The sequence below is a fragment of the Chroicocephalus ridibundus genome, chromosome 3, assembly GCF_963924245.1.
Source record: "Chroicocephalus ridibundus chromosome 3, bChrRid1.1, whole genome shotgun sequence".
Classification (NCBI taxonomy): domain Eukaryota; kingdom Metazoa; phylum Chordata; class Aves; order Charadriiformes; family Laridae; genus Chroicocephalus; species Chroicocephalus ridibundus.
This window is the reverse complement of record NC_086286.1, coordinates 58131024-58145338: the sequence shown is the minus strand read 5'-3', so window position 1 is coordinate 58145338 and position 14315 is coordinate 58131024. Positions and strand designations below refer to the sequence as shown.

The following is a 14315-nucleotide window of genomic DNA, read 5'->3' as shown; positions in this document are numbered from 1 at the left end:
CATTCTATTACTTTACTTATATATTTTACCCACTCTTCCCCCAACTTGTTTAATCAGAGTGTAAGAACACCATGGCAGAGATTATTTGTGGATGTCTGTGCAAAACAAAGCACAAAACTTTGTTTCAGCCAAAGCACCTGTAACTTTATCAAGTATGATGCTTACACTGACAGGCAAATGACCCCCAAAAATTGGAAACAATAGCTACTAATATTCTATGTATCCTGAGCAATCAGGATGCTCTCATTCAGCAGACACTCCTGAGATTTGCTGAATGCTGTACTCTTTGATCAGTGTCATCTTTTTAATCAGTAAATGAGAAGTTAAGCAAGTTACTCGTATTCAGTCCCCAGCGGAACCAGTGGGAGAAGCTGGATCTTATGTCTCAGCCATGTACTTCAATTATTGAATAATGCTCCTACTTCATAAAAAATACACCTCTCAGCTATGAATGTGGAATTACAGGGCATCACATTATCCCCCCATAGATTAAGTCTGCTTTCCAAATTTGCTTATTATACAATGGAGAAAACCAGAGTCAAAAAAAGAAAAAAAAAAAAAGGAACTCTTAGAATACTAGTGCTATAGTGGTCCTAAGTAAAATCAACAAATTTTACGTGGGAATTAAGAAAGGCAATCAAGCCCTAAACATAAAGTCAACATTGACTTTGTAGTAATTTTTTCTGCATTAGTAACAGAATTGTTCTCAGTCTCATGATTGAAAGTAGAGAAACACAGCAACTGCAAGGTACCGAACTCCAATTAAAGTCCTTTCCTTCCTGCAGCCATCAGTCCCAAGATGACCAACTGCCAGGATCTTAATTCTGTCTCAAACAAGTCTCTGTCAGATTCTGAACTGAAGTCCAGAGAACAATTATATCCCCTGAAAGAGACAATAATAAGAGTTTATATTGCAAAGATGACATTCTAATTTCATGCCATCTCTAAGTGCCGAAGAAATAATTTATTGTTGATTGTCGTGTTAATAAAATGCTAATGAAAACATTTTCTAAAAAGGAAGCTATATATCACAAGAAAATAATTCACAACTAAATATATATAAGTCAGTTATCTTTTCCAAAGATAACCTGCACAGAAGACTCTCCTTGAGAAGACTGATGGGTTTCAAGATTCTGATAATCAGTAGTGCAAACAAATCAGATATTAAATTATGAAGTGTTTACAAGCAAAAGCTAATACACAAACACACTAGCTTACAGCTTAAAAATCAAAAGTAAACTCTGTTTATTAGAGTTACATCAGCACAATTCCTAAGCTTCAAAGGGCTGAAGCTGAAAAGTAACCACTTAAGAGTAGAACATGGCCTGAGGAGTTCAAGAGTTACTCTGTGCAGAGGCTGTGGCAACGACAACTTGACATAATTGGAGCATGTTTTGAAAACTCACTCTGGTCTGCTTCTTTTCCACAAATAACACCATGAAAACAGGAAAAGAGCTCACAGAACAGTCCTTGGATTTGAAGGTGGAAATATACCACTGTTAAATGCAACCTGGGAAACCGGGCAGTTGGCTGTCAGAGCAAGGAAAAAAGAGCTAAAGTAAGGAAAAAGAGCTAAAGTCTGAAAAGACACCATGGACTCACAACAAGTAAACAACCTATCTTTTTATTTAACAATAAATACATTACTGAAGTGCTTATCTTTCAAAGAACTGCCTACAACACTGATGGTATCCTGACTGTTGATGTAACAAGTTTCCAACCAAACCATAAAATACTAGCAGTCAACACTTACACCAACACTAGCTTCCAGATCAGAAAAAGGATGTCTCATTGCCACATGACAAAATTCAGCACACAAGCTTACTATACAAACTATAAACAGCTACTCAAACACCTCCTGTTGCTGGCTTCACATAAACAAAATGCTCATGCAGATCCCAAAGCCATTTACTGTGGGACTGTTTCAGCATCCACATAGTTCTGTTTCTCACCAGAGTACTTTCTCCATAATCAACCACTGCAGAGTACTTCACTTATGGAAATGACTTTTCAGTAAAACAGTGATATTTTTACATCATACAGAGGTCTTAAAGCATGATGCACAGCACGTACAACAGCTCTATATTACAAAAGATTAAATCAAGTAGACTAAAATTGCTTAAATGACAAGTAACACTTGCCAGATGACTCCATCTGACCCACACAAACCAGCTAGAAACTTTCAAGAGGAAAGTGGGCTGGAACAGAACCACATCTTGATTTTCAAGCAATGTGAAGTCAGTTGGTTTTAAGCAGCTGATCAACTGATGTTTTTAAGGTCAGGGTCTTTTTGTGTGGGGAGAGGAAGGAAAAAAGATGGGAAAGAAAGCAATCCAGTTAATAGAATTTTATTTAAGTAACAAGCATAGTAAGACTTCACTGTAAACTGTGAACACAAAGAAAGTCCTTTGAACAAGAAGTGGTGGATCAGCATCCCAAGATCCAATAAAGGACACTTGACCCCAAAACATACAAAGTTCTTTGTGCTAAAGAAACTGAAAGTAGGTGTTGGCAAACAAGTGATTTTTAAACAACTCATACATACAAACCTCGTGTGCTTTCCTGATAATTTAAGAGTATCTGCCTCAAACATTCAGCTGCATGCCTGTTATCGCTATGATTTTGATTCACAGTAATACGTTATTCAAAAAGAACGTTGCATACAGCTAACTGGAAGGGATCGGTTGACAGTCTGTCATTTAGACACATGACAGAAAGACTGAGGAAAGTAAGGTCCATCAGAACTAATCTTAGAGACCAGAAATTAAACACAAAGATTGAATCCCATGAAAATCCCAGAGAGGCAGAAATTAAAAAAAAAAAATAGTATCTTAAAATATTAAATTAGCATCTGAATGCTACTCAAAACATGCAGAGGTAAGCCCACATGGAACCAAAAAGCCAGGTTCAACATAACAAACTAGTATACAGTTAAATACAAACTTACCTTCCAAAATTTTACTTCTACTTTATGGGAGTACTCCTTCCCTATTTAATAACGACCACCTTCACAAACAACCTGTCCATTTTCATATAAGAGATAAGAGCACTCTATTCATCTTCATGGATCTGCAAGTCTGCAGATAACTAATTTAGACCTATTTAACCACAGCTGTATAGCTCCCTCATACTGTAGGCCAGTACTGCAAAGTTGGTATTAACCATTTTCTTCTCCGGGGGTGGAGAAAGGTATACTAGTTCTTTGCTCATAGTCCTATAGTGCATTATCTTTATCACAAAAGCTGTCCATAACACACTCACATTTATTGAAACGGTTATGATGATTTTGTCTAAATTCGTATCAGCAGCTGACCAAAGAAACTTTGCAGAGTACATGAAAGAAGAAAGTGACTTTAAGGTTGGCTTCATCCTGCAAGAACACAGAACTGCACTGTCCAATAAACTTTAATGCCTGTGTACAGATGAGGAAGACTTCACCTCTGAGCACACCTTGATTCCTCTACATTTGAGAGGACTGAGCTTCACTTAAAAAAATCACACTGCATGTCAAAACTTATGAGTTCAATGGAGGTAAGAGTTCAAGTGACAACAACCACCAGTAATAACTAAAAAACATTGCAGAGGGTAAGATAAACTTAGCTGAATAGGAGACAGAGATAAGCAACTCTCCTCACAGTAAGGCTTGAGGCAAGACTACTTCAATAGCTTTAGCAGATCTTTAAAGAAAAGCAGATGCTGCGCATCTTACACCTTACTGAGCAGATCCCATGCAACCACTTTGCTGCTCTGTTTTTCAGAAAAGCCAATGCAAGACCAGCAGCCAGACCACATGAACAGTCTGTTACGAAGAAGGTTTCATTAAAACGGGTGCTAGTACTATGCGAAAGCTGAGGAAGATCTAAAGATCAGTGAACATGACCCTGACTCTTAGGATAAAATGACAGAAAGCTGTCATACTAGCAGAAATAAGGAAGGATTTCTAAAGTTATATTTGACTGTCCATTTCTTTTAGATTTTGACAGTGCAAGCATTTAAAACTATCTCATGCTCAAGTCCAATGTTGCAGTATTCAGATTCTGAAGTCTTAAAACGTAACTCACAAGTCAACCAATCCAGGAAAGACATCATTCCAAAAACTTACTGATCTCAAGCTCTGAAAGAGTTTACTCCATTTTTGCCAAAATTTGTTTAATTTAAATTAAATTTTTAAAAATGAGTAAAATGGACCTCATCTTACAACAGTCTTCAGAATTTTTTTTCCTTAAAAAAAGTATTATCATAAATTATAATCATAAAACAAAAACATGACTTTGAGGTATTACATTCATAGAAACATTCATTCATTTCTTTCCAAGCTTACCAATAGCTCTTAATACTACATCAGAATATGGTACAGAAAGAAACAGTAGCATTAAAAGAAAAGCTTGGAGATACATTGAAACTAAAACATAGAGAGTCCCTCTTTCTAACATGCCCACAAGCAACAGTAATCACCTGTAAGGGACAGCTTTGCAAAATTATTTCCATGTTACTATGGATTATTAGGCAGCTTCAGACTACCAGAAAAAAAAAAATAGTATTATGCCATTAAACCCCATCAGAGACACAAAAGAAAAAAAAAAAAGAAGAAACATTTTTAAATTAAAATGACTGATTATAAAGTGCTGTGATATAAATAAGCAGCTAAAAACACGGTCTCTTTTTCTTCCTGGATGACTGAGGACATGGACTTTGTCGCATTGAATTTTGGGGTTGATGTGGGTAAGAATAAATATATTTCTAATGTTACGTTGACACCTTGTCTAACATTAAGTGAAAAAAATCAATGCCAAAAACAAAGAACCAAGTTAAGAACACAATCCTAATTTACACACAGATAAAATGTGCTGAATGTTTTTAAAGTTATTTTTATTTTCTGTTAACATTTGTTATTTTCTGGGATGTTAAGTTGTCTTGATTTACTTGAAAGCCTCCCTCTTAGAAGGTCAAGGGTATAGAAATTCCTTCAAAGCATTTCACCGACATGGGGAAATCACCAATATTTAAATCACTAACAAAAAGAAAAGTCTTGTGGCAACTTTTTTAGCCAGTTATTCAAATTACTTGCTAACAAATTAAAAAAAAACCTCAATGCTCCCAAAAAAATAGCATCACAGATTTCAGCTCTATGCCACCTGAGACATTACCTAAGTTTTAGGAAATTCAGATGTTCTTAAACTAACCTATCACTGGATGTGTTAATTTTTAATTAAAAAGTATAGTTCAATTTTCAACTGTTTCACTATCCAGCCATGAGTTACAGCACTTAGTCACTCAAGCTTCAATACAACATACATGTTGAAAAGTGTGTTCACTGAATGCAGACAACAGGCAGCATAACTGCTTGTATAGTGGAGGTACTAAATTTGGGTTAAGTGGTTTTTATTGATGTGATTTTCCATTGCTATTTCCCTTCTTCATGTTCATCCAAGTTACATTACTTTTCCTTGAGCAAAATTAGCCAGATGTAGAAGCGATTTGGATAAACCAAGGAAAGTGAGACAGCAGGAAGAAAAACAAAACCCATGTTTAGTTCTTGCTGAACCTAGCTTGGGTTTAGCAAAGCCATATTCAATGCCTTCATATTCATGGCAGTTCCCAGAGAGATTTGTCCTCAGCAACGAGAAACCCGCAATAAAGGCACGGATTCATTGTAGATAAGCCTTCACCATGATGAAACTTGCCAAGATGTCATTTTTAATTATTTAACATCTAAATAATAAAACGCTCAGAGAAATATCTTTAGCGTGTCTACGAACAGAATCCACAAAGCCTGACAATACTTGAATATATACTGATTTGGAACACCATTCGCACTGAAAAATTAGGAATCTGGTCTCAAGTGAGGCACAAAATTCTATGGAATTTGTGGTACCTCATAAATTACAATTGCTAACTTTTGTGATACAAGTTTATTAGATGAGGAAGAGAAAAGAGCGTAGCAGCAAACAAGCCCACAGATGGTTAACAACATTATGCAGCACTTTAGCCACAGTCCAGTTAATTCACCTTCACTTTCACCTGGAAACATGGTTTCAAATGCATGTATACATGGTTGTAACACCATTGGCACAACATGATCAGAGAAATAAGCAAAGATAGATTGTCATACAGCAGCATACCATATCGACTGGAGGAGACAGGGAGAGGTGCGATAAGGAAACTTAATTAACTTTGATGAACTGTGAATTGGATAGGGACCAATTTTTCAGTTCTGCAGGTGGGGAAGCAAAGCTGATTTCTAAGATGCTGGTGTGTAAAGTAACAGGACTTGGCAAGAGCCCAAGTATGAAAGACAGAAGGAGATCAAAATGACCCAATTGTGAGATGAGAGAACAGTGGATAACTGAAGATAAAGACAGGGGAAAAAAAGCTGCAGACTTAGAATCCAAAGATCTTAAACCAGGCAAGATAACAGTAAATAAACAGCCAATTACCCAGTCTTTTCCTGCTTTCTCAGCATCCCTATACAGTAAGTTATAAGAAAAAGAAATTCCAGTCACAGTTATGTATTTAAACTTCGTCAATTATTTCTACAGCTAGTATGATTTCTAACCTGCATCTAGATAGCTTCCTAGAAGTGTTGTCTGCTAAAAGATCTTCATTTAAATATTTTTAAGGGGAAAGTTTGATCAAGTAAGTTTTAAGGCACGTGTTCAACTATTTTCAGTTAGGAAGAAGTGAAAATTGAAATAATTACTCTGTAAAGATGAAAAGCATTTTTTTAAATAGCTCTAATGCTGCAAGAATCAAACATTCAAAGAAAAAAACAAACTTTTTTTTTAAAAATGAGAAGTAGTTTTCAAGAATCGCTGGAAAACAAAGCAGCTGAATACCTCATGGAAACAGCACATTCAAGGACAGCATTTTTGTTATGAAGAGTGGATTTTAAGCAAGTTTATTTTGTATACGTCACAAATCATGCATCTATGATGCCTCAAATTAATGGTGCAAGAACATGTTTACAATGCAACAAGCAGCTAAAAATCAAAACAACCAAAGAGTCATGTAACATTCTTCAGTCACTTGTCTCTTAAGTATGCACTGAAAGATATGCAGAGTTCCAGGGCCCTCTTCGTTAGTTGTCCCTTTTAAGACACAAAGTAAAGATAAGACTTGTAAAGAATACTTGCCTAAATCCGCATGCAAATACACAAAAGTGCTTACCACTGCTCTAACACAATGATTGTTTCCTTTATAGAAGCTTAATTCTATAGTTAAGGCAACAATGAAATGAGAATATGTTAATATAGTTTCATGAAATTAGAGCACTTTATTGCCACAAAACAGGGGCGTAACTGTCAATAACAACTTATAATGAAGAATAGCCTTTTTAGCTGTTTTACAGGAAAAGAATACGTAGCCTACAGGAGTTTTCCATTGATGTTTTTATTTGGAAGCAAAACCAGTTTAAGAAGCTCACATTCTCCCCAGCCCACTTACACTCATAACAAAGTTCGCTGCTTCTCTAACCACAATAGTACAACAGTTTACAGATACTTAGGAGTTTAAACCCCGGTGTTTCCTAAGAGGAGTAACGAGAAAATGATCCAGTCTTACAATACAGCCTCCCTCACAGCAGTTCTATAAGCACAGTGAAAAGAAGACTTGTGGCACAAAGGCAGGAGCAAGAACCTCTCGACCAGGCTTTGCTGCAGAAGAAAACATACTATGTCACTACAACCTGCATTATTTCCTTTAAGTTATGAAAATTACACACTAAATAACATACTCAGTTACTAAGTTACACACAAGATAAACACTCAGACTACATCAAATTAACCTCATCTCCCTTGCATTCTTTCTTCTAGCATAAAAATGCTAGAAATGCTATGCTATGCTTTTTAAGGGGAAAAAAAACACATTGAGGGATTCTACTACTCAAAAGGAATTCTCTAGAACATTTTAGTCTTTCTGCAACCAATGATTTTTAAGTTTGTTAAAACATATCCAAGAGAATTATATATCATATAAAACAGGACTTTCTTCTAAACTTGTTCCCAACTTTAGCAACCAGCTATCATCTTACCTGGAGAACTCTTAATTAAGAGTTATGGTCTTAATCCTGCAACTGCTCTGCACTGATAAAGCCTTATGCCATCACTGGTGTCCCACTGAGGTCAACAACACAATCTTGCTGCAATATCAAAAGCCTCCATGCCTTCGCAACATTTTGTTTCTAATCCACTATTTAACACCCCTCAAAATATTTTGGCATACATATACAGAACAAGGGGGGAGGGGGGAAATTACAGACTGTATTTTTCCAGGTAATTACCATCACTGTGTATTTGGAGATTACAATATTGAACACTTCCAGTTTACTTTCCTCTTCCTATTCTACTATTGTTATGTACTAACTATAAGGGGTTTCAGCTTTTTCATTATTATTATTATTTGCAAAGCCCTCAACAGTTTCCATGTGTTGAAAAACACTGTCATTGTTTTCTTCAACAAAGAAATCAGTTTTGCCTTCAGGTTCTGAAAGCCATAGACAATTCTGGCAATAATCACTTTTTGGACATATTTTGGAGCTTGACGTTCATTTTTATGTCAGAAAGTTTTCCCCTGCTGTGTAACGGAACAGAATTTCACTAAAACAGTATTTCTAGCCCTTACAGTTGCAAAACAAAACAAAAAAAAATTGCACTGCAACTCTCATAACTAGATAAGTTGTTATTTATTTGTTAAACAGGTAGTTTTTAAAGTGAATGTGAAAATCACTTCAGCATGCATTGCTCTACTGGATAGAAGTGTTCTCAAAAGAGTGGCAAAATACTGGAACAGTGTTAGTATCAGAGGATCTAACATAAGCAGACCGGAGAAAAAAAACAAGGATGATTCTCCTATGTTTCCAAAATAACAATGAGGCCAAACAGGTGAAGTTATCTGTAGTCTTGCAGCATCACTGAAATAGGAGACAACTGCCATAACACAGGCTCCAAATCTACATCCTTTTACGTCTAGGACACGGACTCGAGGAGAGGAAGGGAAAGACTGGGTGTAAAGAAAAGAGTCACTACAAGCATACCTAATACGAATTAATCCGAGGCTAACAGGAAAAACGGAAGCTCTGAATAGGGAAGGTGTTATCACCCTGTGCTCTCAGCCTGGATCAGGTGTAAATGACCCTGCAGACTTGGGCTGAAGTACACCAGTGAAGAGCAGCCGCCCAACACCTTGCACACGCAGCACGGGGACAGCGCAAGCCTTCGGCAGGGACAAGGAACGCCAAGTGCCGGGCGGTCCCCGCAAAGTTCGGCGACAGCACGAGTCCGTAGCCTCGGCAGCTCCTCTCCTCTCCCAGCCGTCCCACACCACCACTTCGAGAGGAGCAAGGCAGGACTGGGGCCAAAAGCCAGCATTTCGGACCTCACGCGTGGACTGCTGCCCCACGCTCCTTCCACCCAACGCAAACAACCTCGGGCCTTCTTCGGCGCGTTTCCCGAACCCGGGCAGCTCCTGCTGCGTTTAGCCGGGGCCTCAAGGACCGGAGGACGGTCGCTGGGCGCCCGCCGACACCACCGTTCCCCCCGCCCGCCCTGCGAGGGGCCTCGGGGGGCGGCTCCCCCCCGACCCGGCAGAGGCGGCCGGAGCCAAGCCAGAGGGACGCGGAGCCCGCTGCCTGCGGAGGATCACGGGCCCTCCGGGGCTGCTGCCGCCGCGGCGGCCCCGCCTCAGCTCGCACTAAGAGCGCTACGGCCAGGCGGCGGGAAGGGGGCCGGGAAAAGGGGAGGGGGGGAGGTGGCGGGCTGACAACAGCCACGGCCGCCGCGCAGCGCTTCCCCTCCGGGACCGCCATCGGCACCGCCCCTCCCGCCGCATCTCCTCCCGCAACAACAGCCCAGGCCCGCCCTGCGCCAGCGGCCACCGCCCTCCCTCAGCCCGCCTGCGGGACGACGGCGGAGCTGCTACACCGCTCCCTCCCGGGAGGGACCCGGACGGACACCCAGACACACACCCCCCCGGCTGGGCACCGCCTTCGCCTCCTCCCCCCGCCGGCACCGCTCCTTGACAGTTGTCGGCTGGGCGGGCGCCGCGGGAACGCCAAGTGCGTGCGGCCGGTAACGGTCCGTCCGTCCCCCGCTCCCGCCGCAGCTGAGGCGAGAGCGGTGGCCCCCCCGCCCCACCAGGGACTCACTGCGGAGGTTGTGGATGAGCTCGGAGTGACTGGCGCCGCCCGACTTCCAGGCCATGGCTAGACACGCTCTGCGGAGCAGGTACAGAGCCGCCTTCAGCGCCGCGACTGCGCACAGCAGCTTCCCCAGGAAGGACACAACCTCCAGCGCCGACACAGGCGCCGCCTCCTCGCCGCCGCCGCCACCTCCCCCTCCCGCCGCCGCCGCGGCCGCCGCGCGCCCGCCGAGGGGAGGGGCCACGCGCCCACCGCCCCGCGCGCCCGACATCCTCCCACCGCTGCCGCCGCCGCCGCTGCCGGCCCGCGCTGCCCCCCGCGCATGCGCCCCCGCGGGCGCGCGTGGGGAAATCCGCGGGGGCGGCGGTTGCTCTGCCGTCCCCCCTCCCGCCCCGCCCGGTGCCCAGGGGCTGCGGGTTTTGTGTCAACTGAAGAGCTCCGTTAATGAATGGGGCTAAGGTAAACGGTACCCCCCCAGCTTTGGCCTGTCGTGAAAGGAGCCGGCAGCCGCCGTGTACTGACAAAGCGGGGCGGGGGGGTGTGTGATGGCGGCACGACCCTTACGGACAGGCCAGGCCCGGCCTGCCGGTAACGGCGGCGCCACCACCTCCCCCCCCGCCCCGCGCCGCCGCGGCGGTCCAGCGCGCGCCCTTGCGACGGAGCCAATTACCGCCGTCCCGCCGCGCGGCATTATGCATGGGGCGCGCCTATTGGCCGTCGCGAGCCCGCGCGGGCCAGGCCTACGTGTCGGAGGCTGCCATTGGTCAGTCTCCGAGGACGGCCGCCGCGCCTCCGCCCCGCAGGCGGCAGTCAGTGGGGGGGGGGGGGGGGGGGGAAGTGGCGAAGGGAGGATGTGACCGAGCCCATGGAAAACAACACCCCCTTCACCCCACCCCCCCCCAAAAAGAATGGGGAGGGATGGGGGCGGTTATGAGAGTTGGCACACCTGTCCGTACGGCTAAAGGCTGCCAGGGGCACCGACGGCCTGCTACGAGCGCGATGCTGTCGTAGGACGAAGTTACGACTTAAAATTCCTTTTAAAAGGCGCCGAGGTCATAACATCAGTGACTCGGAATTTAATAAAACGCCGAACTGACGCTCTGTCCCAGCGTAGGCGCACCATGAAGTAGCGATCTTAAGGGAAAAGTTGCACCTCCGGTTCCTCCCGCAGCATAATGCAGAAAACCACAGAATTAATTTCCTACAGTCATGTGGTATTCCTGGGTACTCCTGAACCCCTCAATGATCAATTTACCCACCAATCTTCGTTTGCCACCTGTTATTTATATGTGTTTCTATTGTTCGGTTGTTTGTTTTTGTTTTTTTTTAAGGGAAAGCAAATTCCATTATTGCAGACAGTTTTGGGGAACCTGCTGTCAGACTTCTACATTTGTGCCCCCTTCTGGTCCCTGCGAACGAGCTTCCACACATAATTCTGCAGCACTTCCTCTCTTAACCAGGCACAACGGCGCAGGGATGTCATCTGCTTGGTGCCAGACAGCACGGTTTTCGTATCGTTTCTTTTGAAACATGGGAATAGCGATACATAACTATGAATGGATAGGCCCTATCAATAGTAGGTTGTGTAAACATTAGAGAAAACAAGGCATCATCCAGCAGATATAAATTCAAATATTATATTGTTTCTTAAAAGCGTTCCTGATACAAGGACACACATAGCCTAACATACCACCATGGGAGACACAGATAACATCATCTTCTGTGCAAGAACCCATGCTGGGAGGGATGAGCCTGTTCCAGTTCCACGCAACACATATACTCCATCCCATCATTGCTGGCTCGGGTGAAGGAAATGAGCTGAAGGTGGGCATCTGTTTTTCTGGCTAGCAGTCAATCCAGGGCAAATCTGGCAGTTGCCCGATGCATACACCAGGTCCCATCCATAGACTGCCCAGACCTTTCCCATCTGAGTCTTTTAATCCTGGAGACAGAGCCACTGCTTCATTCTGTATTCTCCATCTGACTTCTCCTAAGCATGATCTGGCAGCTGCTCTACAGTCCGTGAGAGACTCCCAGCCTGCCCCAGAACATAAAAGGTCTCCCTATTGTATCCAGTGGGCTGGGAGAGAAGGAAAGAAGCCGTGGAGTTAGAGGAATTCCCAAAGGGCAGCAAATACAGTGAACAGACAGACATTGTAAAAATACACACACAAAAATACTTCATTGTTTTAAATGCAAAAGGCGTTTTCTGTTGTCAGATGCAAGCAAACTGCATTGCTCTCACATAGAGAGGCTGTTGGCAAGAAACTAGCTGGCCCATGTTTAAAAGCATTCCAGGGATACTTACCCCCTTGGGAGACCAGAAACACAAGAGAAACCATTTACATGGGAACTGACGCTGCTGACCAGCACCAGCCTGAATTAGGGTTCAGCTCGTCACAGCGCACAGAGAAAGAGCCCACCTTTATCTCCCAGGAACTCGCAGGCTTGCCCAGGCACTTTCGGACTGAATGTACCTATTGTCCATCTCTTGGCTACATTCTTGGCATGACTGTTCAGAGAATGACAAGAACATAAGCGTGAGCCTTCCTAAGCAATATCTGAGGTGTCTTGGATGGATACCAGGCATGTGTGAAGGAAACAGCATTCGTCTCTGCAAGTTTCTGAGAGCCAAGTTGCCTCAAAGGGCCCTGAGAAACTAACATGCACCAATAGCGACAGGATGCACCCAGTTGTGCAGTAAACAAACTTGAGGGTCCCTAGCTCTTTCTGCTTTATAGGCCCAGGCCATGAGTGCATTTATGTAAACTTATTAAGAGCATATCCATTACGATAAAACTAAAAGGAATGTAGACATTCTACGCTAAAGACAAGCAGAAATTAAAAAAAATAAATTAAAATGTTTCCTGCCCATCAGCATTCACGTGGAAACATTCCATCTGCTCTGACACTCAGCATTCCTGTATCCTCTTCCCCCTCACTTGTCCAAACCAGCATGAGCACCTTGGTCCCTGGGTGTCCACTGCCAGTTGCAGGTAGAGCCATCTTCTACATCTTCCACAGGTAGAGCCATCTCCCTTGACTCTCCAGGTCCATGCTGGTGCACGGACAGCCCTGTTAGGGAGGAGGCATGGGAATGCCAGCAGCCAGAGTGGGCCATCATTTGATTGTTCTGACATGGAGATCCCACTAATTTTAAGCACATGACGGATCTCTCTCCTTTTCCGCACATTCACCCACATCTCAATCTCTTAGCAGTACTTATATACATTTATATATAAACCCCTCCACGCTACTATTTCTGTTTCATCCCTTCCCTCCCACCTCATGAACCCATTAGATTTTTAAAATTCTTTGAATTTAAAAAGCGTATGAAAAGTTGATCATCACTGTCTGATCCCATCTGCTTCTGCATATACATACTACAAGCAGAAATTTCCGTGTGAAATGTTCCTGCTGAACATTTCCGCAGTTATGTCCCATACCCCACACTAATTGGCTTCTACACCTACAGTCACTCCTCTCCTTGCCTCCATTCTGGCTTTAATTAATCACTCTCTTTCATCTAATTTCTTTCCCTGCAGTCTCAAGCCAGTTTGGTGTGTACTTTGATTTTGTATTTCCATTTCATAAACTCACATTATTTTGAACTCCGCATCCCTCTTTTCACAGCCCTGCACTCAAAGAGGAGATGAGAAGGACCCACGCACATCAGTGACTCTCCGTGTTAGGGAGCAGCAGGACTGGGACCCCTCTGTGAGAGAAGGTGAGCCTGGAGCCAGGGATGACAATGCCACACAGCAGGACACCATCCCACGGTGTCCAAGCGAGGCAAGCAGAGCAGGGCTGGGGACGGTAATGGTTTTGCCATCAAGTAAAAGCAAAGTGACAAGTCAGGCCCCACGTCAAGCCAGCCACCAGGGCAGGGATGTGGCTGGGCACGGGCCCTCCTACAACACAGCTGAAGCCAGCAGTGCGTGCCCCAGCCCAGATGGGAGCCCCGGGGTGGGGCAAGTAAGGCTTATGAACGCCCCCGGGGCCCTGGCACTCTGCTCTTCAATCTGCTCGGCAGTACCCTGCATAGCGACTGCGCTTCTTCAAGGCATGGAACTGGGCACGAGTCCAGGAGTTACGACCAACAGTAAATATGGTGTCTCCAAATAAATTTCTTAAAATATTGTTCAATGATAATTGGAGGAAAGCAGATTATAAGCAAATA

The 14315-nt window shown here is 43.7% G+C and overlaps 1 protein-coding gene across 2 annotated transcripts in view; it reads right to left on the bottom strand.

The window, feature by feature from the left end:
- The window catches only part of PCMT1 (protein-L-isoaspartate (D-aspartate) O-methyltransferase), a 34009-nt gene extending 23585 nt beyond the window's left edge, over positions 1-10424 (bottom strand). For both annotated transcript variants that reach the window (XM_063329285.1, XM_063329284.1), the window contains exon 1: positions 10142-10424. In XM_063329285.1, the coding sequence (XP_063185355.1) occupies positions 10142-10406 (265 nt within the window). In that variant the 5' untranslated portion in view covers positions 10407-10424. The remainder of the gene's footprint in view (positions 1-10141) is intronic.
- Between the last annotated feature and the right edge of the window lie 3891 nt (positions 10425-14315).